Here is a 27,353-nt window from a genome sequence, read left to right as displayed (position 1 = left end):
AGAATCCCAGCAAAGATATTATGACTTTACAGGTGGATTTTCCTCAGCCTGCAGCTGTTTCTGTTGTCTTACCTGGCTTTAGAGGATGCTTCCTGCAAGTCAGCAGTTTGCCTGATAGCCAAACTCCTCCCCCCAACAACCCTGATAAATTATATCCATTTCCTCAGATCCACACATTTCTCTTTTCAAATCGCAAGTTAGACCATGCAGTCATTTTTGTAAAACCAACCCTATTCCTTCTGACAAATATGGGAAAACATTTGATAGATTTGGGAAGAAAATATATTCTTCTTTTATCTTAGTCTTCAGAATAGTGAGGCTCGTGTCTAAGTTTCTGCTGGATTCTTTCCATAATATGAGAAAGTTTATTCCTGACCTCCATTTTTCTGAGACTGACATCTCCACATTCTTTAATATCCTCCTCACCTCAGGTAACCAAACACTCTTTAAATTGCTCTTATGATACTGCTATTGCTGTATCTAAAGCAACTGCTGCTGAGTCAGCGATGATTTGCCTGGCTAAGTTCCCAGAATTTGTCAGAGGATTTCAAAGCTAAGATACTAAATGCTCCACTGGATAAAAAGGTATTATTTGGCCAGACCTGTGCTGAGGTCCTTAAAATATTTGATGAAAGAAGGAAATTAATTAATGGAGTCACTCAGATTTTTTGGCCCCTTGCCAGAATATAATAGAAACTTTGTATATTGTTCAGGATCCTTTTATAGGAAATGTCTCTCCGAGCCACCCAGAAACTGTCTTCTGGATCCCCACAACAGAGCAATCTCTAGCTTCCTCCTGGTGTCTTCTAACAGGTTTTCATTCCCTGTGCTATGTGTCTTTCAGAACAGTCTGCATGAGCTTGCCTGAGCCCTCTTTTTATACTGCATAGTTTCATCATTCCACACTCTGTGGTTTGAAAGAGTAAATTCTAACTGTAACCCAGATGACCCAAGTTCAGTAAGGGGCTTGGGTGGTGGAGGAGATGAGTATCTGAAAAACTGGCCTTCAAAACCATATCTTTTTGTGTGTAGACATCAAAAGCAGCCTAAAAAGGTTAAAAGGTCCTCTAAGAGGACTTTTCATGAAAAACCCAGGCATGATTGTAGGGGGAAAAAGGTCTTCCTGTCCTGATAAACGTACTTCCATGTGATTATCCCCCTCTCAACCAGATTCCTGTCTCTCACAGATTGTCTATGCCCTTTCTCATTTGGCAGAGAATTATAACAGACAAGTGGGTTCTGTTTATTATTCATGAGGGCTTCAGAATGGTGTGGAAGTACCTTCCTCCCTTTTCAAGTATTCCTCAGCCTACTTCTTGCTAGGTGCCTCAGTTTCCTCTGCTGATTAAAGGTCTTTTGTCTAAGGGTACTATTCAGCCAGTTCCTCCTTGCCAGAAGGACAAGGGTTTATATTCCAGTATGTTCCTTGTTCCCAGGAAAGGGTGTTTTTGGAGACCAATGCTAGAATTTTCTGAAAGTTCCCTTATTCAGAATGTTAACTCTTCAAACTCTGTTTCAGGCCGTGCTGGTTTCTGTAGACTTGAAGGATGGTTGTCTCCATATTACTGTTAATCCTCTCTTTCAGGAATTCTTTACACTTCTCTATATCCTCATATTGTCAATTCTCTGCTTTGCCATTTGGTCTTTCTGCAGCCGTGAGAGCATTTACCAACTGCCTAACCCCTGTAATAACCTTTTGCAGACGTTATGGCATTCAAATTTTTACTTATCTGGATGACCTTCTCACTCAGGCTCTTTCTCAGCAGGCTGTCCTGCAGGGCTTGGAGTTCACAGTGCTCCATCTTTGCAGCATAGGCTTCAAATCTAAGAAAGCATTAAAGTAGTGTACAAAAGAGACAAGATGTTGGAGACGTAAATCTCAATTAAAGGCAGACTGGGAACATGTTTTATGATTGTGAAATAATGGGAAATTATAAATTTAGTACTACAAGCTATTTTCAATGACAAATTTACTTTGACAAAATCATTGGTTTCATTTGATACACCAATTTCTGCAGATGTTACTTGAATTAAATATTCATTACTTTGGAGAGTCATGGCAAGAGAAGTCATTGCTATGAATTGTAAAAGTGACAGTATTCCTTCTGTATAGAACTTCAAGAATATCGCAGACATTGTTTATCAGTATGGGGTGGCTGCCCTCAAAAGGGGAACTAATAAAATCACCTCGTATAGTAATTCTTTAGAGATAACCTGGCAGAGGGCTGGTGGCAGGTATGCTTTGGGATGTGATAGGTGAGGACAGGGGGTGAAGTTTGCACTGAATCTGTTAGCTAGCAGGTTGGCAATATCTTCCTGTGTAGTATGAGAAATCCCACCTACACCAAGTTCGGTATATAGGTGGGCATTCCCTTTTAGATTTCGGACCTGTCACTGTTTGTGTTCCATCCCTCTTTCCTTCTCCCTTTGTTTTTTTTTTTTCTTTCTTCCTCTGGCTGATGGGACTTCTCTTTTTCTTCTGGATGTACATGTACAGTGTTCTTTTGTTCCTCATCTGCTGCTCCTGTTCTTCTGGGACAGTTCTGGATGTGCATGTACAGTGTTCTTTTATTCCTCCTCTGCTGCTCCTGTTCTTCTGGGACAGTTCTGGATGTGCATGTACAGTGTTCTTTTGTTCCTCATCTGCTGCTCCTGTTCTTCTGGGACAGTTCTGGATGTGCATGTACAGTGTTCTTTTATTCCTCATCTGCTGCTCCTGTTCTTCTGAGACAGTTCTGGATGTGCATGTACAGTGTTCTTTTGTTCCTCATCTGCTGCTCCTGTTCTTCTGGGACAGTTCTGGATGTGCATGTACAGTGTTCTTTTGTTTCTCATCTGCTGCTCCTGTTTTTCTGGGACAGTTCTGGATGTGCATGTACAGTGTTCTTTTGTTCCTCATCTGCTGCTCCTGTTCTTCTGGGACAGTTCAGTTATGAGGGTTTAGTGATCATATGTCACTTATGTATGTGTGCTTCAGATGTAGGATATATGTCTGATGTATTGCACATGAAAGTGGCCATGGTTTGGTATGCAGGCAGAACATATAGCTACCCTTGGCAGGATATCCTTATAGTAGGGTATACTATAACAGTGATAAGTAGAACATGTACTATTACGAAAAGTTCTTACACAACAGTATTTTCTGAATATTATAAAGGAAATGAAAAATGGAGGGGGGATCTTTAAAATGGGAAGAGGAAAATTTCATAAAAGTAAATGGGATGGGATTTCTGGAAAAATACATGCAGAATAATATTTGGGAGGAAGAGTGAGGTTTAAAGGAAGGCAGGAATCGAGCAACTTATGTAATGTTGGAGTAAGTGAAAATTGTTAAAAAGAAAGCATATGGTTATATTACATGACATTAACAATGTAAACTATTACATTTTTTCTGTAATGTATACAAACAGATGCTAACAATTAAAATGTAATAATTTAACAAAGCTGCTTAGCATTTTTTAACTGTACCCTGCCAGTGCACTGTAACACCCTCTTTTTGTTTTCAATTTTTTACAGAATCTTATTTGCACAGAGTGTGGTGATGAATTCACATTGCTGAGCCAGCTAGCAGCACACATGGCTGAACATCAGCAGGAACTGTCAGGCAACAGGGTCTTCGAGTGTAAAGTCTGTAAAAAAGAATTTAAAACTCCTTCTGTTTTAAAAAAGCACTTAAAAACACACTACAAAATCAGGTAGCTTTTTTGTGCATTGTGTATTTCTGTTTTGTATTTAGCTGTTATGATTTACTTTATTTTTGGGGCAGGATGCTAAGATTTTTAATTTTCATGTACTTGCATTATTTTTTATAGACTGTTTTGATATGGTTAATCAGAGTTGTTGCCTGATGCCTTACCCCATTAGCTCAGAAGGATGAAGACATGACTGTGTCTCGTACATGAAAGGTGGCATAGATAGGCTGGGGAGGATGGAACTGTAAGGCCACTTCAGCCTACCCATTCTGAAGGGAAGAAGAAGATGACTTTAACTTGCTACTTGGTTTACGCCTAGTAGGTGCATTGGGTGTTGCACCCATGAAGCACAGTCATGCAGAGCACACACTGCCAAGTGGTGCACAGCACTGAGCAACCTGGGAGATAATGTTTTGGAGGAAGCAGGTAGACCTTTACGAAGTAAGGCGGTGTTGTGGAGCTCAGGGAAGTCACTGAGGGTAAAGAATTCTACAGGTAGGTTTGTTTCCTCTCACGTAATTGTCACTGCTAAAGGAATGAATAGACCAGTTAGGCTTCCCAGGTAAGATCGTTTGGGCCATAGCGCTCTTGCTTAGCCTGAGGACACTGCTCTCTCTCACCTCTGAAAACCTAATAGGCCAATTACATGGCAATAGTGGAACCATTGGGTAGAGTGATGCAGAGAAATGGGAGGCTGGGGATTGTCTTTATTGAAAAGATAATTTGATTCACAGTGCATTCTGTTTAATTTTTTGATGTGTTTATTAACAGGGGAAGTGGTATGTTTTTTTTTACCCCTTTCATGCATGCCTTGGGCTATAAGAAGATGTCACCGTATTGCATATTTTTATAAATAACTTTCAAGACCAAAAATCTATATGAAAACTTGAAAAATCATCTTTTCTCAGCATAGAGAGAGCTAAAATCCTTACTCTGATTCAGATGACACAGGTTTGATTAGTGGCTCTGGCATCTGTTGGAGCTAATAAGGAAAGGATGGGCATGCTTGTGCATGGAGAAGGGAGAAAGGTAGACTAGTAGACTAGGACTGTCCAGTGCCTCAGTCCCTTCGAGGAGGTGTGGTGATGCAAAGGATGTCCCAGGAATGGATGTTTGTCTACCCAGCCATGAACTTAATAGCACTTTGGGGGGGGGGGGGGGCACAGGGTAGTGTGTCTTCTCATGATTTGGTAATAATGTCTTCACTGCGATGCTGGTTACTTACTCCCTGCTTCCCCGGGCTGGGATTAAGGCCCATAATAAGTATGCCCTCATTGTCAGGATGCCAACAAGGTCAAAGGCCATCTCTGAGGCTGCCTAGTATGAAGATCTCCAAAGTCAGCCTTTATCCTGATTGGGATAGGGAGGGTTGATGGTAATCAGGTGCAGCAGCAAAAAACAGATAGAAAAAACCCTAGAAAAATGAACTAAGCAAAATTATTAAATTTGTCATAGTTCAAAACACCATTGACAACGTGCATATTCTAGTTAGATTGGTTCTTTGCTAGGTTAACATTTTAGTATCATACACTGATGATCCTTAATAAGAGTGAAACATGTTTATTATCCTGCTGTCTTGACTTTTGCAGATTATATCGGCATGCTGTTTGGTACCATGTTATTTTGCTTAAAGTAAACTGGTTTATCTCATTTTATGGGGAAATGCATATAATAAAACATGATGAGATTAAATATTATGAGTAATGTAAGCTGCAAAAAATGTGCATATAAAAATAATAATAAGACTGTTATAGAACTTTTATATAGCTGGTAATAAAAAGTAGACTATATAAAAGGGAAAACATACAACATGAGAACTTTCATTCCTTCAGATGTCTCTGACAACCACACTATCAGCAGTATGCGTATATGTTGTTATACGTACTACAAAGAATGTGAAAGATTCTGAACTTCCAGTTGTTTTCTCCTCTTTCAGTAAAAGTGCTGCAAGACTATAACACACAGACACTGTGTACAGAAATTGTAATTGTTTAATGTTAAAATGCGAATACGACTGTGCTGCTGTTGTATTTTAAAGCAGCAACAAGCTTTAAATTGTAAAGTGCAGCAAAACTGTTTTCTCCTAAGGGGATGGACAGTAAGTCTCTCTCGCACACACTCACACACACACACACACACACACACACACACACACACACACACACACACACACACACTTTTATTTAGCAAGGCTGAATTAGCCATTTACTGTCATGTCATGCATTACCTCAGGTAGGTATAACTTTCCAGAAGGTCTATTGTTTGTATTTAAATAGTATTGACCAGGAAGAAAAGTATCTTGGACTCCTTGACAGAAAGGTTGGTCTGAAAGGACTTTGCTTACAAAATGCTGCCTGATGATGATGTTCTTCATACCACATTGCTGCAGTCCTTACACTTGGGTAGTCCGCTGTCCCAGTCGGCCCGAATACCAAAGTATATGGCTGACGTCGGTCAAGGCGCATTAGTCTGACGTCAGGACGTCGGGGTACAAATGCGCATGACCGACGTCATATCCTCAGTCTTTTTTGCCGCATGGTCCGATGCAGAAGCAGTTTTGCAAGTGCAGGTTGGCGTTCTGAGATTTTCCGAAGTCGGAGTTTCAGACCGAATCCAAGTTGGCTAAGTACCCCGTTGGGGATTATTTTGGTTTTTCTTGCCTCAGTATTTTACCGGATGTCAGAAAAAGTGAATAACTGTATTTCTTGTGGGAAACAGATACCTCATAGGGATTACCATACCTTGTGTATACCTTGCTTAGGGCCTGAGCACGACGTTGTTGGCTGTCGCTCTTGTGCTAGATTTAACAAACGCACTATAAAGAGAAGATTAGATTGTGCCAGGTTAGTTTTTGGGAAGCGGTGTAATTATAAAATGCCGCCGGATGCTCCGGCCGCTCAAAAAAGCGCAAGGACAAAACAGCAAAGCCTAGGCTGGAAGAACCGTCCGTCCCAGACGTCGGTTCTTTAGAGGGCTCGGTGGAGCCAGGGGTTCAACCAGAAATTTCTTTGGAATCCCAGGGAGAGACTTTATTACTGCAAGATGTGACCTCTCAGGAGGTAGGCCAGGCGGAAGGGGCTTCTCAGGTAGCTGTTCTTCCTTCCCTTCCTAAGGTGGTTAGGCCCTCCCCTGCTGTTTCCAAGGCTTCTCCCAGGGGCAGGCCAGGTTTTGTTTCAGGAGTTACCCCTAGTTCTTCAGGGTCTGTACCTAAGAAGCATATGCTTAAGATGGCAGAAGATTTGATTACAATGATTAGAGGTTCTATGCCCCTCCTGATAAGAGGCCTAGGGTGGAACCTGAGCTTGGGAGTTTTGAGCAGTGTTCGATGCTTCTGAGTCTTCGGCTGAAGACTTGCAGGAGTATTCCCCTTACTCTGATTCTGATGTAGATGATTCTACTCCTTCTGCTTCTCCTCCTGAGGATTTTTCATTTTCAGAGACTCTTCATTCCATGAGGGAGCATTTTAAATGGGAAGGTCAGGATTTCTCTGATTCCAGGAAAAGGCTTAGGGAATTTTTGTTTCTACCCCAGCATAGGCCTTTAGCTATACCTCCTGTTCTAGATGTGGTAGAGGATGTTTTTGCAGAGGCTTCTCTGAACCCTGACTCTTTGCCTCCTGCTCCAGTTAAACCGGATAGATATTATAGGGTGCCTGAAGCTCATAAGTATCTTTTTAAGAGTCCTAGGGCAGACCCAGAAACGGTTTCACAGGGGCCTAAAGGTGTTAAGGCTTCTGTTGTTAAAAATCCTGTTCCTCCAGATAAAGAGGCTAGGGCTTTGAATAGATGGGGAAAGAAAGTGTATACTTCTTCCACTTTGGCCATGAGAGCTTTGAATTGCCAGTTTCACATGTTGAAATACCAAAATTATCTCCTTTCACAATTAAAGTCTAAGGTAGATGCTTTGGCGGAAGGTATTGAGTGTAAAGAGTTGCAGGATTTAGTTCATGTTTCTGAACAGGTGGGTAAGCATTCTTTGCAATGTGGTTTTGATGCTGTGCAGGCCTCTTCGAGGGTGGCTGCCACTGGTTCGGTTCTTCGCAGGCACGCCTGGTTGAGGGATCAGAATTTAGCTGAGCATGTGAAAACAAGGATTTTAGATGCTCCTTTACAATCTGATGTGTTGTTTGGTTCGCCTGTGGAAGCAGTTCTAAAGAAAATGGAAGACAAGGCTAAGTCTATGCAGACTGTTAAAGATTTTTGCAGGTTCAGCCTCCAAGTTTAGTAGAAATTGGCCTACCAAGGGGTGGACATATCCTGCTTATGATTCCCAGTCTAGGGGTAGGTCTAGACGTGGTAGAGGCAGAGCTCAAGGTTCTTTTAGGCCTAGAACAGGAGTTCACCTGCTCAGTCTTCTGGTGAGGGCAGGGGTCAGTCCTTTCGTAAACAGACACAATGACCTGCCTTTTCTGCTGCCAGAATCTTCTCGTCTGGCAGCACCTTTGGGAGGAAGGTTGGCACTTTTCAAAGAAAACTGGAGTTTAATTACCCAAGACAGATGGGTATTGGATATCATTCACCACGGTTACAGGTTTTATTTCCATACCTTGCCTCCTTTCAAAGGCATGCCAGACATTCCTCCTCAACAAAGGAAAGAGGCTCACAAGCAAATTTCTCTGTTGCTCCAAATAGGGGCCATTCAGCCGGTTCCTGTGCCAGAAAGGGGCCTAGGATTTTATTCTCGCCTGTTCCTAGTACCAAAAAAGGGGAACACGTGGAGACCAATTTTGGATCTGTCTATCCTCAACACTTATCTGGACATTCCCAAGTTCAAAATGTTGACGTTACAACAGCTTTTACCTCTGCTGGGCAAAGATCACTGGATGGTAACTTTGGATCTCAAGGAAGCTTACCTTCATGTTCCTATCAGACTAATTTGCAGGAAGTATCTGCGTTTTCGAGCTGGGAATTCTCATTATCAGTTCTCTGCATTGCCCTTTGGCTTATCTACTGCGCCCAGAGTATTCACAAAGGTTCTGGCTCCAGTGATAGCTTTCTTCAGGCTAAAAGGAATACAAATCTATCCTTATTTGGACGATTGCCTGATTCTGGCTCAAGGAAGGGACGTGCTTCTTCAGCATTTGGAATATGTGATAGCAGTGCTAAGATGCCTAGGGTATTCTGTGAACGAAATAAAGTCCAGTCTAGTACCCTCTCAAGACATGTGCTTTCTGGGTGTGAGACTGAATACAGCAACCCAGATGGCCTTTTAACCCCGGACAAACAAAAGAATCTTTCTCTTTACTTCCATCAACTATCTCATCAGTCCGGCTGACTGCAAGGACAGTCCTTCAAGCCTTAGGGTTCATGGCATCTTGTATTCTGGTACTTCCCAATGCCAAACTGCATATGAGGAAGCTACAATGGTATCTCAAAAATGTATGGACACAGCACTGCCAGGATTTGGACACTGTCATTCAAATAATACCTTGCATTCAAAAGGAATTTTTGTGGTGGGCTCAGGAATGTCACCTAAACAAGGGACTCTCTGTGACCCAGCCAGAGGCGAGTCAGATTCTAACGACAGATGCCTCAGACACAGCTTGGGGAGCTCATCTGAATGGAAAGTGGATACAAGACAAGTGGCCTGCCAGACTGCAGCATCTACATATCAACATGAAGGAGATGTTAGCAGTCCAGTTTGCAGTACTGGCTTTCAAGGATTTACTTCTTCCAGGGCAGGTGTTGATTCTAACAGACAACACAACTGTCATGTGGTACATCAACAAACAAGGGGGGACACATTCTTATCCTCTATGCAGGCAAGCAATGATTTTGTGGGAGACTGCGTTAAGCTTGCAGCTGAATCTTCAAGCAAGGTTTCTGCCAGGAGCACAGAACTCCTTAGCAGATGTGTTAAGCAGGCAAATCATGGATCCCCACGAGTGGAAACTGGATCTTCATGTATTTCAGACATTGACAGTGTCATGGGGAACTCCAGACATAGATCTGTTCGCTTCTCCACTAAACCACCAGCTGCCAAAGTTTTGCACGAAAAGGTTTCATCACACAGCCTGGAAAGTGGATGCTCTTTCTTTCAGTTGGAAAAATCTTCATGTGTATGCCTTTCCACCTCTGCCTCTCCTCCCAAAGGTACTTCTAAAGGTCAGACAAGACAAGCCAAGGATGATTTTAATAGCTCCAGATTGGCCTCGGCAGCACTGGTACCCATTACTGAGGAGTCTGGTAAGGAAGCCTCCATGGCCCTTACCTTTGATTCCACACCTATTGTCTCAGAAGGACGGGCATCTGCTCAATGTCAAGCTTCACTCTCTTCATCTAACAGCTTGGCATATTCTGTTTTGAACCATAGCAGGTCTCAGCTTCCTCAACAAGTTTTGAATGTGATTATGGAAGCCAGAAGACCTAGTACAAGGAAAGTGTACGCAGGAAAATGGAAGAGATTTTTATTTTGGTGTGCAGCAAAGGATTTCGATGTTTCTGAGCCAAATTTGAGTGTGGCTCTTCAATATCTTACGGAGTTATTGGACAAAGGTTTGTCTTTCTCTTCCATTAAGATTCATGCTGCAGCAATTTCAGCTCACTATGATTGTGACCCACCATTGTTTTCTCATCCTTTGTTCAAGCAATTTCTTAGAGGGGCAAATAATATAAGACCCCCACGTAGAGCTCCTACTCCTGCTTGGGACCTCAATTTTGTGTTGGAGAAACTCACTCTACAACCTTTTGAGCCTGCAGCTACTGCTGAATTGAAATATTTGTCATGGAAGACTGCTTTTTGTTAGCCATTACATCTGCAAGAAGGGTGTCTGAATTGCAGTCCCTTATGGCGGTTGAGCCTTTCTTGATTTTTCATAAGGACAGGGTATCTTTACGTACTAATCCTTCCTTTATGCCTAAAGTGGTTTCTAGTGTGGCTTTAAACCAAACTATTCATTTGCCTACCTTTTATGCAGATCCCCAAAATAAGGGGGAAAAGATTTTGCACACTTTAGATGTACACAGGCAGTTGCGTTATTATTTAAGCAGGACTAAGGATTTTAGGCAGTCTCAGCAGTTGTTTGTTTCTTTTGCTTTGGGTTCTCAGGGCAAGCCTGTGTCAAAACAAACTATTTCTAAGTGGATTGGGTTTTGCATTGCATTTTGTTATTCCCATCATGGCAAGGAGATTCCAGCTGGGATTAGGCCTCATTCCACTAGGGCTACTGCCACTTCAACAGCATTTCTAAGGGGGGTGGCAACTAAGGATATTTTGGAGGCAGCTACTTGGAGTTCAGTGCATACTTTCTCTAAGCATTACCACCTTCCTCTCTACTCTAAATCTAGGGCTGGTTTTGCCACGGCTATTTTGCAGGGCATGTTGTCAGCTCCTGCTTCCTTATGATTTGCCAGCCTCCCTTACCTCTGCTTTGGGATTCTACCCAAGTGTAAGGACTGCAGCAATGTGGTATGAAGAACATAGTACAGTTTTGTACCTACCATAAATGTAGATGTTCAAGATCCACATTGCTGCAGTCCAATTTACCCTCCCTACTTCCTCTCTGTGTTTAGGGGTGGTTGTGTGGGTGAGGTTATACACTTGTAAATTTGTATATATTGTATATATATTTGGTGCAGGAGTGTGTGGTGTTTTTTGGTTTTAGCCTTATCTTTTTAGGGTCTTCTGACATCTGGGGCAAGAAAAGACTGAGGATATGACGTCGGTCATGCGCATTTGTACCCTGACATCCTGACGTCAGACTAATGCGCCTTGACCGACGTCAGCCATATACTTTGGTATTCGGGCCGACTGGGACAGCGGACTACCCAAGTGTAAGGACTGCAGCAATGTGGATCTTCGAACATCTACATTTATGGTAGGTACAAAACTGTACTTTTCATGCTGTGCCACCCCTTAGGGCTCTTCAAGATAAGTGACACTGTCCTATGACTGCTGGAGCAACAGCTATTTTGTTTACTTTTTTCTTTTGTAACTGGCTGCTAATGACTGTTTACTACCCTACGTTAGTGAGCACATTTCAGTTTTGCGTTGCAAGATGATATTCTGCATTTTCAAGGTAGTGGAAGGTAGTGGCAAGACAGATGGTGTTCTTTGGCTGTATAAGGTGAAGAACTGTACTAAAGACCTGCTTGACAGGAAAGCCAGTCACTCGAGATTAATGGATTGGAATGCATGCCAAATTGTGATGGGGTACCCTTGCTCATAATTCGTCCTGGTTTTTCTTCTTGAATGAAATGGAAAACCTTTTCCATCTTGACTGATAAGACTTTATTGTGTTAGTTTTCTAGTTTAATTAAGAATAGAGAGCATGCCCTGAAAAAAAATGTGCTGGAGAGAAGTAAGTATCAGACTATTCAAAATGTAAGCATGAAATCCCCACAAATTTGTATAGACCAAGAGACAAGACCTTTTGAGTCAGCAAGTCTAATCTTTCTCGTAGGAAACACAGTACTTCTGTTACCAGTAATACCACCATGGAGAACCAGTGTTGCTTGAGACCGTATTGTATTATTAGGATCATCCTGAGTTTCCCTGTAGTAACTTTCTGTTGCACCACTGGAATAAGAGTGGAGGGTATGCATACATTAATGGGATCTGTTTTATATATAGTCTTTTATAACAGGACTGTCATGCTCTTAGATTAAAATGTGTGTATATATTTGACAGTTTTGCATACATTCCAATGCATTGATCTCTAGTGATTGAGTTTCTTGTCAAGCAGTTCATTAGTGAACCAATGAAGAGTATTTTACCACCTTATAATCTCAGTTTTGTTCTAGAGAAGCTTGCCTTGGACCCATTTGATTCAGCAGCATCAATCCCACATTGTGTCTGTCATGAATTTTTTTCTTTAACGATGTCATGACATTAAGAACTAACGCCCCAAAATGTTCAGAGCTAGTCTACAATAATACTACACTCTCTGACCCAAAAGAAATAACTAATAACCTAGAAAACAAATTTAGTGAAAATGTTACTTCACCTACAGTTATAGCTACTCCACAGATTCCACAATCCCAACCACACCTTTAATTACTATGGAAAAAGTTCTGTCAGCCATCTCAAAAACTAAGAATACTTCATCTGTGATCCCTGGTAGCATACTATAAATAAAAAGATGTGAAGTTGTCCTATCTCTCCTTCATTCTTATTGATGGGTTTGGAACCGATCTTCTGTTCCGACTCAGCCAGTTACTAAAGCTGGAGGTCTTCAGCTAGCTTGTGGCTCACTTCCTATCCCATGCTGCTGTAGTGTGTTCCCCAGATTGTGTTTGCTGCTGAAATGGTTCAAGCATCTGATTCTAGCTCTGGCTAAGTAAAACTGTTTTTTTTCTTCAATTTTAGTTTGTTTGTTGTTCGCATATTTTGTACAGTTTTAATAGTTATGGCAGTTTCCTTCTTCTAAGTTTCTTAAATGCTTATTTTCTGTAGTAAAATAGTGTTAGTTGTTACCTTTTGGCCAAGAGTGTTAGGCCTCAAGTCCCCTATTCCTTTATTGACTAGAGTGTGCCAGTTGTTTGCAGTTTAGTATTAAAACTTAAAAATTACTTTCTTTAGATAGTTAATAAGGTTCTACATTATCAGCCTGAGGTTTAGGCTTATATGTGTGTGTTGAACATATTTTTAGTTAGAGGGTTCTTCCTTTAAAATAATTAATGTGATAAATTTCTAAGTGAGTGCTTTCTTTCAGCAAGTTTACTTTTACTGTGGATTTATACCTCTTTTTAGCTCTTTGTGTTTTCTTGAAAGAGCTGACAAAGTTTGCAGACGATTGCAAGTTAGGAGCCATAATTAACTCCCCAAGTGATGTTGACATCCTACAGAAAGGCCTCACTGAGACCAATGACTGGTGTCAGAACCATGGCCTTAAGCTCAATGCCAAAACATGTGTCATCATCCCCTTTGGGGAAAACCCGGTTCCCATGAATTACCACATCGATGGTAATCCACTGAACACAGAAGGCGTCATAAGAGATCTGGAAACACAGGTTGACAGCAACCTCTCTTTTGGCCACCACATTGCCACTGTGGTCAGAAAGTCCTTCTATGTGGCACATCTCATTACTAAGGGTTTTGCATCCAAGAAGAAAGAGGTCATTGTCTCTGTCTACTCTTCCCTCATTAGGCCAGTCATTGAGTACTATGCCCCATTTGGGCATGTACCTCACTAGACACCTGCAACAACTGGAGAGGCTGCAAAAGTACCTCACAAAGAGGATCCTAGGCCTTAAACACTTGTCCTATATGGACAGACTCAATAAACTCCCAACTATTCTCTGTCTCATATCGCCTACTTAGAGGCGATCTCTGCTTGACTTACAAAGCCATGTCTGACAGCTCTGTTAGAAATGCTACATCTAAAGAAATTCCAAGCCCTCCACACTACATGCTCCAGAGACCTCAACCTCATTACCACAATCAACAGAACAAGCTGGAGGGACAGGTTCATAACCCAGAGACTGCCCATGCTATGGAATAGACTTTCCATACATGTCAAGCGGAGTGCCTCACTGGCCCTCTTCAAGAGAAATCTTGATGAGTGGATGGGCAGTAGAAAATTCACTCCGGGGATCACTCCAGTGGCTGTACTCACCAGAGGCACTGGAAACTAAGGTCGGGTGGCACGATGCCAAGGGAATCCTATGGGCTAGGCTTGCAAAGGCTCCAGGGCCATTAGCCTAGTACACACCTATGAACCTATTAAATTAGAGGGCTAGTTTCTTTGTGTGTGTGCTTTTGGTTTTAGACTCTGCCAATTTAAAAAAAAAAAAAAAAAAAAAGATCGAAGCAACCTAAAGAATCCAGAGTTTTGGGTTTTAAAAGATGCCTCAAGTGCTCACAGAAGATGTCCATTATGGGCAGTCACACTGAGTGTGTTTATTGTTTGGTTGCCCTGCATTTACAAAAATCTTGCTCAATATGTCATTCTTTCAGTTCCAGAGTCCTTCATGAACGAAAGAATAAATTAATTCTTAAGGACATTCTCAAGTCTTCTTTTTCTGAAGCTCCTGAACAAGGTGAAAGCCCTTCAAATGAATCAATGTCGCCTTCACAGAAATCAGGCAAAGGCTCGAAAAGACCATCACCTGCATCTTCTGATGGATCGGAGCTGTCCAGAAAAGTCTCAAAAGTATAAGAGCTTTCCGAACTTGTCAGACCTTCCACCTTGGCTCCATCTGTATCGGGACCGATGGTGTTACAAGTCAGGAGCCGCTCACCAGTCTTGGAGCCGGTTTCTCCTGTGCTTAGGTCACCAATTCTCCAGTCTGTGGCATCTCCAGCTCCATCCTCTTGTTCTTCCAGGAGTCTATCGGACTATGATATGGACCGTCATTGAGGATGCTGGCGTTGGCTAAAATTTTGTCGGAACCGAGCCAATCGGCTTTGGAGACGACCAGACCAGTCCCTTCGACTTCATTTCCTCCTCCAACACAAATTGTGGTCTCTGAGCTGGAATGCATGGAGTTGATAGAGAAAGACTCATAGGAGCCGAGGCCTACATTAACATCTTTGGCTGTGACTGCTCCGATTACCTTGGTGCCATCTGAGGAGTCTAGGAGCCGACACTCTCCATTCAGGTCCGAGGGGGACAGTCGGACCAAATTTTTATAGATTCCAGCCTTGCTTCTTGGGGCCTCTGCTCGGGTGAGCTCGGCTCCTACCTTGGCATCGGAGTCTTCTCATGTAGTTCCAGGGGGATTTGCTGGCTCCTCAGAGCCGGAGGTTTCCTTGGGTCATGGGAGGGGGCTTTTGTGGCTATGAGGAGAGCCTTGTCCCCACAGGCATCTTCTCTGTCGGATCTGACTAGTCCTTCCTCCTAAGGCACCGGTATCTGTTTCTGCAGAACCCATCCCACAGCGCATAGACCCGAAGCTTCAGGAAGCCCCAGAGGGCAAACCACTCTCCTCGGGAACCTCTCCGGAAGCCTCATCTAAAGAGGCACCTTGAAATAGACTGACTATGTAGGAGGAAACATTTGGACTCCCTGGAGGAATCAATCACATCAGACACGGACCTCATTGAATCGGAAGGGTCCCCATGGTTACCTTCTGATGATGCCTCCTTTGCAGACATCTTAGAAGTCCTTAAACAGAGAGGCAGCTGAAAGTCCATTACCCCTTCTGATGAGGAGTCCATTTACCTGAAAGCTTTTGGGTATCGACCTTCTGCCACTTGGGTGTCTCCACCTTTTGATGAGCTAGTGGAACTAGTTTCTCGAAAGGCGTGGGAGTCTCTGGACACAGTGGAGCCTGTCCCTAGGAGGCCAAACAAATTTATAACTTCCCCAGAAGACAATAAATTTTTAACGAAAGGTGTTCCCCATAGATGCTAATGTGGTGGCAGCAGCCACCAAGAAGGAGTTATCTGAAACATCCACATTTGTCCATCCCTCAAACAAAGAGTCACGTACGACTGACAGATACGGTAAGTGCATGTTCTCTTTAGCGACCTTTACACTACGGTCCCTGATTTACCTTGCTCACTTCACCAGGTTACAGAGAGATCTTCTAAAAGAGCTTGGAGATGCTCTACAGGGTACTGTAGCTGCGGGAATGTCAGATAAAGTAACTTCCCAGCTCTCCATTCTCAATTCTGTAGTTAACTCATCCATAAGGCTTATTTCCAATGCAGCCGATGGAGCAAGTAGATCAGCGGGTTCAGGAATTGCCCTTAGGAGACAATCCTGGATGTGCTTGTGTTCATTTGCGGAACCCTTCAAGTCATCCTTCATTAACACCCCCTTCGATGGTTCATCACTTTTCATGCCTAAAGTCAAAGAAACACTGACCAGGTGTGAACAGGAAAGAAAGACACTCTCTGCCATAGGAATCAATTTTTCCACTCTTTCTAGACCCAATCCCAAGGGCCAAAGGGGAGGAAAAAATGTGGTTTTGAAAATCTCAGAAAGCCTTTCAAGATGCACACGTGGTGAACCCTCCTTCAGGGGCAGAGGTGGAGGGAATAATGGAAGATGCCAACCATGTGGCAGGGGGGTCTGCAAAATTAGGGCAACTGAGAATCTTTCTTTGGTAAGTCTTTTCAGCATTCCTGAAAGGAGGCCCATCTGTCCCCCTCTGGAGGCAGTCGGGGATTGCTTATCTTTTTACCCAGACGCCTGGCTAAAAATAACAAAAGACAAGTGGGTACAAAGGATCATATCCAGAGGTTACTCCCTTTTCCTTCCCACCCCCACTAATGAAAAGAATTCCGGACGTTCCACCCAGTCAGAGGAACCAAGCAACCATAGAAATTCAAAAGTTGCTGGAAAAAAGTGTCATCTTTCTGGTCCCTGCAGACCAGATAGGATCCAGAACTTACTCAAGGTTCTTTTTACTACCAAAGAAGACAGGGGACTGGAGACCCATACTAGATCTCAGCAGGTTAAATAAATGTGTAAAAAAGACAAAGTTCTGGATGGTCACACTGCAGTCTATACTCTCTTTTTTGAGAAAAGACAATTTGATGTGCTCCATAGACCACCGGGATGCGTACTACCACATAAAAATGGACAGGCCTTCCAGGAGTTACCTGCACTTTCGTCTGGGAGCCAGTCATTACCAATTCTGAGCCCTGCCCTTTGGTCTCGCTACAGCCCCCAGAATGTTCACCAACTGCATGGTAGTGGTTATGGCTCACCTGAGGCATTCAGGATTCCAGGTGTTTCCATATGTAGATGATTGCCTCCTAACCGCCACCACCAGGCATCTACTTTCACAAGCAAGAGACACCACTTTGAATGCCTGTACTCAGTTGGGAATTTCAGTAAACTATGAAAAATCTGCTTATTGCCATCTCAACATATTGTCTTTATAGGCGCAGAGATGGACACGGTTTCAGTGATGGTAAAACTTCCACCAGACAGGATACAAACCCTACGAGCACAGGTTCAAGTCCTCCTGTCAAAAACAAAGGTCCAGGTGAGGACAAATCTCAAGGTATTAGGTACTATGGTGGCAACAATCACTGTGATCCCCCTAGCATGAATGCATGTGAGAATCTTACAGTGGCTCCTACTCATTCAATGGTCCATGCAGCAACTTCTGATGTTGCACCAGATAATAACAGAATCTTGCAAGATAGACCTACGTTGGTGGCTACAGTCAGATCAAGAGACCTTAGGTAGTCCTTTCATTCTTCCATCCCCCCTAGCCACAGTTACCACAGATGCCTCCCAAATGGGGGGGGGGTATTATCAGGGAATTACAGCCCAAGGCACAGGGCAGGATTATGAGGACTATTTGCTTATCAGTGTCCTGGAGATGAGAAGTGGTGCTTCTGGCATTGCAGGCATTTCAAGCACTCTCTTCCACTGGGAACTATTGCAGTCCAGACAGACAACATGTCAGTGGTTTGATATATAAACAAACAAGGAGGAACCAAATCTTACCCCCTTTGTTGAGAGGCCCTGAGAGTATGGCAGTGGGCAACATCCTCCCAACACTTTCTAATAGCAATGCAAATCCCGGGGAGATCCAGCGTGATAGCAGACAAACTCAGCAGAGCAATTCTAATGCCTCATAAGTGGTCCCTGAAACAAGAAGTAGCGGAAACGATTTTCGAGAAATGGGGCCAGCCTTGCTGCAACCTCTTTGCCCTGTCCATGAACATAAAATGAAGCAGCTACTTTGCTCTAATCCCCCCTCCGGGGGAATCCCCAAGGGATGCACATGTACACAGTTGTTTCCTGGGTCTCCTCTACGCCTTCCCTCCTTTTCCATTGATACCCAAAGTTCTTCAGAAAACCAGTTCTTTGGGAAGGACCTTAATTCTAATAGCCTCTTACTGGCTTCATCAAATTTGGATGTTCTTCGTGTTTCACTGTTGCAGTCATTACATTTGGGTTATCCTGCTGGTAGGTTGCCCTCAGTTGGCCTGAATTCCAAAGCCTTGGGTCCTGCATCAGTTGCTGTCGCCTCTTCCCTGATGTCAGGTCGTCAGGGGTATAAAAGATGCAGCCGATGCCATTTTATTTAGTCTTTCTTGCCGCGCGGTGCCCGAAGCAGAAGCAGTTTGCAAGTGCCGGTCAACCGACTCCTGAGATTTTCGTGTTCGAGTTTCAGATCCGAAGTATTCATTAAAAGCTAAGTACCCCGTTGGGGAAACTTTTTTCTTGCTCCAGACCGATGTCAGAAAAAGTTAATAATTGTATTTCTTGTGGGAAGCAAATACCTCATAAGGACTTTCATTCTTACTGTATTCCTTGCCTAGGCCCTGACCACGACGTTGCTAGTTGTCGATTTTGTGCTAGATTTAACCTACAAGCTATTAAGCGTCAGTACGATTTTGCATTAAGCTATTTTGGGCGAAGATTTAATTATACAATGTCGTTGGATAGCCATCCGACTACCGGAGTTCACAAAAAACGCAAAGAAAATGAAAAAGACAGGCAACCGAGGTCCAAAACCGATGACGCTTCTCCTAAGCAAGTCGCCGGTTCTCAGTGAGGCGCTTTTGCAGCCCCTGACGCCCACTACTTTAGAGTCGCAGGCCGCTACTGACTCCCACGTAGAGTCGGCCAGGCCACAGGAAACTCAAGGTATTGGAGCCTCGGAGATTATTCTGTCAGATGGGTTCCGGAGCCACTGAGCAAGCATCAGCTTCTGAGGGTGTATTCAGACCTAAACAATTATATATTAAACCAACTTCTAAGACAAAGACTAAAACACCTTTAAAGGCAAAGAAACAAGTTCACCAAGCACAAGGACTGGCCTCCATGCCCAAAAAACAGATGCTCAAAATGGCCGAAGACTTAATTACCTTGATCAGGGGTTCCCATCCCCCTCCTGATAAGAGGCCTAGGCAAGAGACAGACCATGAATCTTCAGATCAGGTTTCCATTTCTTCTGATTCCTCTTCTGATCAGGAATATTCTCTTCCCCCCATGAAGATTCTGATGCTGAAGAATCAATTCCTTCAGTTTCTCTTCCAGAGGACTACTCTTTTGGGGAAACCTTGCATACCATGAGGGAGCACTTCCACTGGGAGAGCCAAGATTTTTCAGAATCTAAGAAAAGGCTCAGAGACTTCCTTTTACTACCTCAACACAGGCCTCTAGCTATTCCACCTGTGTTGGATGTTGTAGATGTGTTCTCGGAGTCTAGTCTGACCCCTGACTCTTTACCTCCAGCTCCTGTTAAGCTGGACAGATACTACAGGGTCCCTGACTCTCATAAATTCCTTTTCAAAAACCCTACTGCAGACCCAGAAACTATTTCTCAGGGTCCAAAAGGGGTCAAGGCTTCTACTGCAAAAAATCCTACCCCCTCTGACAGGGATTTTAGGGCTCTGGATAGATGGGGGAAAAAGATTTACACATCTGCTACTTTGGCTATAAGGGCCTTAAATTGCCAGTTTCATATGCTCAAATGCCAGCAATATATCATGACACTGCTTAAACAGAAAATGATGGCAAATTCTGAATGTGCAGAAAACAAAGAAATGCAGGATTTATTGCATGCAGCTGAACAAGTTGGAAAGCATACTTTGCAATGTGGGTATGATTCTCTGGAGACCTCCTGCAGGGCCGCTGTTACGGGTTCTGTCATTAGGCGGCATGCTTGGTTGAAGGAACAAAATTTGCCTGACCATGTTAAATTAAAATTATTGGATGCTACATGATACCTTGTTTGGTGTTAAGGCAGAAGAGGTGTTAAAGAAAATGGAGGATAAAGCTAAATCTATGCAAACGGTCAAGGATTTCTTACAGGTACAGCCTCCTAGATTTAGCAGACACTGGCCTACAAAGAACTGGTCCTTTCCAGTCTCAGACAGACCTCAAAGGGGCAGATCCAGACACCCTATAGGCAGATCACAGCCGCAAGGATCCTACAGGTCTAAGCAGTGGAATGCTTCTACCTCCAAAGGTGGAGAGGACAAATCACAATCATACAGGAAACAATCCCAATGACTTTCTCCTGCCTGAGCCAAGCACTTATCTTCTGGCAGCACCCTTAGGGGGAAAACTAGTACTTTTTTCTCAAAATTGGCACATTATAACCCAGGACAAATGGGTTCTAGACATAGTGTCACAAGGCTACAAGTTTCATTTCCATATCCTGCCAAGGGCAAACATTTGGCCAGACCTGCCAAAAAATCAATGGGCAGAGGCTCAAAAACAAGTCGCAGCTCTCATGGACATGAGGGCTATTCAACAAGTACCACAGCAAGAGCAGGGACAAGGATTTTACTCAAGACTGTTCTTGGTACCCAGAAAGGACAAAGCATGGAGACCAATACTGGATCTATCTATTCTAAACACTTTCCTGGATATAACAAAATTCAAGATGTTGACCTTACAGCAGCTTCTGCTCATGCTGGACAGCAAGGCTTGGCTCATGACTTTAGACCTAAAAGAGGCATACCTGCATGTTCCAATCAGACAATCATGCAGAAGATACCTCAGATTCAAGGCTGGCTCAAAGCATTACCAATTCTCTGCACTGCCCTTTGGCTTATCTACTGCGCCCAGGGTCTTCACAAAGTGCCTGGCACCAGTAATGGCTTACTGCAGACAAAGAGGAATACAAATATATCCTTACTTGGACGACTGCCTCATACAAGTAGAGAACAAGGACATCCTACTACAGCATCTGACTTTTGTGATAAGACTTTTAACATGGCTAGGGTACACAGTCAACCAAAAGAAATCAAAACTAGTACCCTCTCAAGAGATAATATTCCTGGGTGCAAGCTTAAATACAACTGCCCAGATGGCTTATCTCACTCCAGACAAACAAAGGCAACTGACTACCTATTTCAAGGAAATGGCAACAAAGGCCCAGTTATCTGCAAGAAAAATTCTGCAGGCTTTGGGCTTCATGGCATCCTGCATCTTACTAATTCCATATGCAAGACTGCATATGAGGAAAATTCAATGGTACCTAAAAAGTGTCAGGACACAACATTGCCACTCTGGAAACAATGATCACTCTAATTCCCTGCCTGCAACAGGAATTTCGATGGTGGGCAAAGGCTTGTCACCAAAACAAGGGACAGCCATTCTCACTACCCCCAGCCAGGCAGAGCCTAACGACGGATGCATCAGATTATGCCTGGGGGGCACACATGGCAGGAAGAGGCATTCAGGGCACCTGGTCCACAAACCAAAAGCATCTACATATCAATCAAAAAGAGATGTTAGCTCTTCAGAATGCCCTGACAGCCTTCAAGGACCTTTATTTTATTTTATTTATTTTACATTTGTTGACTGGGCTAGTCTAGCTGGATACATGTCCATTTTCAGTAGAGGCCCGGGGAGAAAAGCTCCACAGATAAGAGAATACAGGATACATTTACAAGTGGTATAGAGTAGCATAACATACATATCACAGGAAAAGACATTGGTATAACATATTTGTAAAATAACAATCAGAATATTATATAGATAAGACTAAGGTTGGCGACAAGTTCATCCGGGACAACTACTGATCAAGACAGACAACACCACAGTCATGTGGTACATAAACAAGCAGGGGGGCACACATTCGTATCCCCTGTGCAGACTAGCCATGGCTTTATGGGACACAGCATTGACTTACCAAGTACATCTGCAGGCACAATTCCTGCCAGGAAAGGAAAATACTCTGGCAGATGAACTAAGCAGAAACCTCATGGATCCCCATGAGTGGCACCTGGATCCACAAGTCTTCAGCATGATAACAATGAAATGGGGATGCCCGGACATAGATCTATTTGCCTCCCCTCAAAACAATCAACTAAAAAGATTCTGCACAAGGACTTATCACAGACAAGCTTGGAAAGTGGACGCCTTATCTTTCAACTGGACAAACCTATCAGTATATGCCTTTCCTCCACTGCCTCTCCTCCCCAAGGTACTCCTAAAGGTCAGGCAGGAGAAACCAAAAATGATTCTGATTGCCCCAGACTGGCCACGCCAGTACTGGTATCCGATCTTAAGGAACTTGTCCCAATGTCCAGCCTGGACCTTACCTCAAATACCTCATCTACTGTCCCAGCAAAACAATCAGATTCTGCACAGCCAACTCAGGACCCTAAACCTGGCAGCATGGCGGATAATGTAGCCATACAAACCACACCTCTCAATAACGCTGTGATGGATGTCATTTTAGAAGCCAGAAGGCCTAGTACTAGAAAATCCTATGCTGGGAAATGGAAAAGATTTTGCGTTTGGAACCAAGCTCAAGGAACTGATACAGCTGTCCCAAATATTCCTCAGATTTTGCAGTATTTAACTGAGATGCTGGACAAAGGCCTATCTTTTTCATCAATTAAAAATCCATGCCTCTGCCATTTTGGCTCATTACAATACAGAGCCACCACTCTTTTCTCATCCTTTATTAAGGCAGTACCTCAGAGGAGCTAAAAACTTAAGGCCTCCAAGGAGAATGCCAGTACCTGCATGTGACCTCAGTTATGTCTTGGAAAAACTCACCTTACCTCCTTTTGAGCCAGCTGCTACTGCGGACATAAAGTTCTTATCTTGGTAAACAGCTCTTCTCCTAGCAATAACTTCTGCAAGACGAGTTTCAGAGCTACAGGCTCTCATGGCTGTGGAACCCTTTATCATTTTCTATCCAGACAGGGTCTCTCTGAGAACAAACCCTACATTTATGCATAAGGCAGTATCCAGTGTAGCCCTTAACCAAACAATTAATTTGCCAACTTTTTATCCAACTCCACAGAACAAGGGGGGAAAAATTCTGCATTCTTTGGACGTACACAGACAACTTAGATTCTACTTTGACAAAACTAAAGTTTTCAGAAAGATGGAGCAATTACTAGTGGCATATGCCACGGCATCACAAGGAAAGGCTATCTCCAAGCAGACTATTTCAAAGTGAATAGGTCACTGCCTTTGTTTCTGCTACTCACAGCATGGCAAACCAGTGCCTAAGGGCATTAGGCCACATTCAACCAGAGCTGCAGCCACTTCTGCAGCCTTTCTCAGGGGAGTACCAACCAAAGACATTTTAGAAGCTGCTACTTGGAGTTCAGTACATACCTTTACAAAACATTACAATCTGCCTCTTTACTCTAAATCCAGGGCAGGCTTTGCCACTGCAGTTCTGCAGGGCCTCATAGCTGCTCCTAATGCTATTTAGCTCCAGCCCCCCAACCATAGCTTTGGGACTCAACCCAAATGTAATGACTGCAACAGTGAAACACGAAGAACATAGTACAGTTGTGTACACTTACCATAAATGTAGATGTTCAAGTGTATTCACTGTTGCAGTCCAGGTTACCCACCTGCCATCCCCCTTATTTTTTCTGGAACTTATCTTTACTTCTCTAATCTATAAAACCTAGGTGGCGTATTTGCTTATAGATGAAGGTAAAGCCTATTTTGGTGCATGTATGTTTTATTAGATAATTTTAGCCTACCCTTTTGGGGGCACCTGACATCTGGGGCAAGAAAAACTAAATAAAATGGCATTGGCTGCATCTTTTATACCCCTGACGACCTGACGTCAGGGAAGAGGCGACAGCAACTGATGCAGGACCCAAGACTTTGGAATTCAGGCCAACTGTGGGCAACCTGCAAGCAGGATAACCCAAATGTAATGACTGCAACAGTGAATACACTCGAACATCTACATTTATGGTAAGTGTACACAACTGTACTTTCCCCTTCCTACGGCCTCATCTTCAGGAAGAGCCTTGGATTCTGGACCCAGTCCCAGATGATCTGATCCATTCATCAGGAACTCTTCATCCATCCCTTCATACCCTCAAACTGACAGCTTGGCTGCTCCAATTCCAAACATAGCCAGGATACAAAACCTTTCTTCCGCAGCACAGCACATCCTGATTTCTTCTCACAAGTCATCTACCAGAAGATTATACCTCAGCAAATGAAAAAGGTTTTCAATCTGGGCTCTGCAGAATCACATTGATCCTTACTCAGCACCTATTTCTACCATCCTAGATTTCTTAATGAAACTGTTTAATGAAGGGGCAGCTGCAGCTGCTATTCGAGTACAACTAGCAGCAATTTCAAATTTTCATTTTGGGAATGAAGGGCCAAATATTATGTCCCATAGGCTATCTAAGGCCTTTCTGAGAGGCACTAATCTTTTAAGACGGCCTATCAGGCCTCTGCTTCCACCATGGTATCTGAATCTGGTACTGTCGAGATGAATCCTTCCTCCCTTTGAGCCATGAGATTCATGTGATATAAAGTTCTTAACATGGAAGACCATTTTCCTGGTGGCAGTTATATTGGCTAGGAGAGTTTTGGAGTTACAAGCCTCATCTATAAAACCACCATATTTATTGTTCCATAATGACAGGGTGTCACTCCAAACAAACCCAACCTTTCTACCAAAAGTATGTTCAGATTCTAATTTGAACCAGTCTATAGAATTGCCAGTTTCTTTCCAAAGTATGGCAATAAGGCAGAATAAATGCTTCCCCAACTTGATGTGTACAGACAGTTGCATTTCCATATACACAGGACAAAAGAATTTAGGAAAACTGATCAACTATTTATACCTTTTTCAGATTGCAAAAAAAAAGGCTTGCCTGTAGAAAAAACTACTCTATCAAAGTGGCTGTCAGACTGCATTTCGTTCACTTATAACTCAGTAAATAAACAGCTACCAGACAAGATGAAAGCTAACTCTAACAGAGCTGTTTCTACCTCCTCTGCATTTAGTGCTAAACTACCAATAGATACCATTTGTGCAGCAACTACCTGGGCGAGACCTCATACCTTTATCACCCATTACAAAGTAGATTTGGCCTCTAGGGACAGGGCCTCCTTTGGGTCTACTGTGCTGGAGAATAATGGAGAAATGTGTACACAAGCAACTAATGCAATACCTTACACAGAATAACTTACTATCCAACTCCCAGCATGGTTTCAGGCCATACCACAGCACCAACTCAGCCCTCCTTTTCTTTACTAATGCCATAAACCAAAACAGGAATGACAATAGGCTATCCTCTGCCCTCTTTCTTGATCTATCAAAAGCCTTTGACATGGTCAACCATGAACTTCTCATTCTTTCTCTAAAATCTGTTTCCCTCAATAAGCATGCAGTCCAGTGGTTCCAGTCCTACCTGACTGGTAGACAACAGGCGGTACTATGGCAGGGCAAACTCTACAGCCAGCTGATGTCCCTCAAGGCTCCATACTAGGTCCACAACTCTTCTCTATTTTTATCAACAACCTTCACACTGCTATCCCTAAAGCTACCTGTATTCAATATGCAGATGATTTCACATCTGCTCAGCCACCTCCCCATCCGAACTGCAAATCCTAAACCAAAATATATTTAACACTATTGAAAACTGGCTCACCAACCAACACCTACTGCTGAACCCCAATAAAACTAAACTTCTACTCTTCACCCCCACTAGTAGATCTGCCACACTTTCATTCTTTGTCACGTCTAACAAAGGTACCACTATCTCCCCAGATCAACACACCAAACTTCTAGCGGTTATCATAGACAGTAATTTCAAATTTGACCTATAGGTCAAAAAAAACATACAGACCATCAATAAGAAGCTTGGATCACTGTATAGAAACAAGACATTTTTAACCCCACTGACTAGGACTGCAATCGCCCGGTCACACCTACTCTCTGCTCTTTTATATGCCTCGCCTGTACTGTCAGACCTAAACAAATCCTAACTAGGTAAGCTGTCCCATAGCTACAACCATATTGCCAGATTTGCCAGTGGCTCCACCTATAGAACCTGCCACTGCCAGAACCTGAAACAACTAGAGTGGCTAGAACTGCCCAGCTTAATTCAATTCAATCAGCTCTTAGCGCACAAAATTCTGTACCACCCTGAGGATACCCCCTCACTCATAAATATTATTAAGCCATATAGCAACCTGAGATCCTTATGGTCAGCCAAAAAACTACTGGTCCAAACCCACAAAGCTAATAACTCTGCTGGTGAATCCCTGTTTGTCAACTTTGTTGGCAAAACCTGGAATTTATTGCCAAACTATATAACCCTAAAATCCTCCAAAAGTCTCTTAACAAAACTCAAACAGTATCTCAAAGTGAACTGGCTTTGCCCTTGTACCAACCCTTATTAAGTTATAAACTGAAAGCATAATCTGTAAATATCATAACATGCAACTACGTCATCTAGCTCTATATCCAGTTTGACGTTTCACTTTTAATTGTGCCTGTCCATGAGAATTGTGAGTCCCTACTAGGGAACACTACTAAGCCATTGTACATAATCACTTTGTTTTATATTTTCTACTGTTATCCAGCTTTTTGTGTAATCTGTATAAGTTTGTCTATTTGGTGCATTTCTACCTGGGCCACCACTGAAAATGGACATGTATCCAGTCGGACTATCCCCGTAAACAAATGTAAAATAAATAAATAAAACAAATAAATACTCCTGTGAGCCACTCAAGAAAAATGGTGCTAGGGACTCTGTTCCATCAGTAAGAATGAAATACAGATATGACAACCTCACATAAAGAAGTTATGTACCTACCATAATGTTCCATGTGAGTTGTCTGTTTTTCCTTCATTCTTACATCCCACCCTCATACCCCCTTCCTTGGCTTCTGGAGAAATGAGAGGTCACGATTGGCACTTTGTGGTCTTTGACCCTTTTTTTCTTAGCTTATCAGCTTACAATAAGTCCTGTTTTTCTCTATGCAGGTGTATGTGATTAAATGCTAGTATTACTATTATCAGCAAACAAGATCTGGGGAATGCACTACAGCATCATGGGATA

At 43.0% G+C, this 27,353-nt stretch overlaps 1 protein-coding gene across 1 annotated transcript in view; it reads left to right on the top strand.

The window, feature by feature from the left end:
• The window catches only part of ZNF236 (zinc finger protein 236), a 1,651,223-nt gene that overhangs the window by 262,255 nt on the left and 1,361,615 nt on the right, over window positions 1-27,353 (top strand). The window contains exon 4 of the mRNA XM_044067103.1: window positions 3,517-3,695. Coding sequence (XP_043923038.1) covers window positions 3,517-3,695 — 179 coding nt within the window. The remainder of the gene's footprint in view (window positions 1-3,516; window positions 3,696-27,353) is intronic.

This window comes from Protopterus annectens, chromosome 3.part1 (assembly GCF_019279795.1).
Source record: "Protopterus annectens isolate FY-2018-M chromosome 3.part1, PAN1.0, whole genome shotgun sequence".
Taxonomy (NCBI): Eukaryota; Metazoa; Chordata; order Ceratodontiformes; family Protopteridae; genus Protopterus; species Protopterus annectens.
This window is presented reverse-complemented; position numbering and strand designations above follow the sequence as displayed.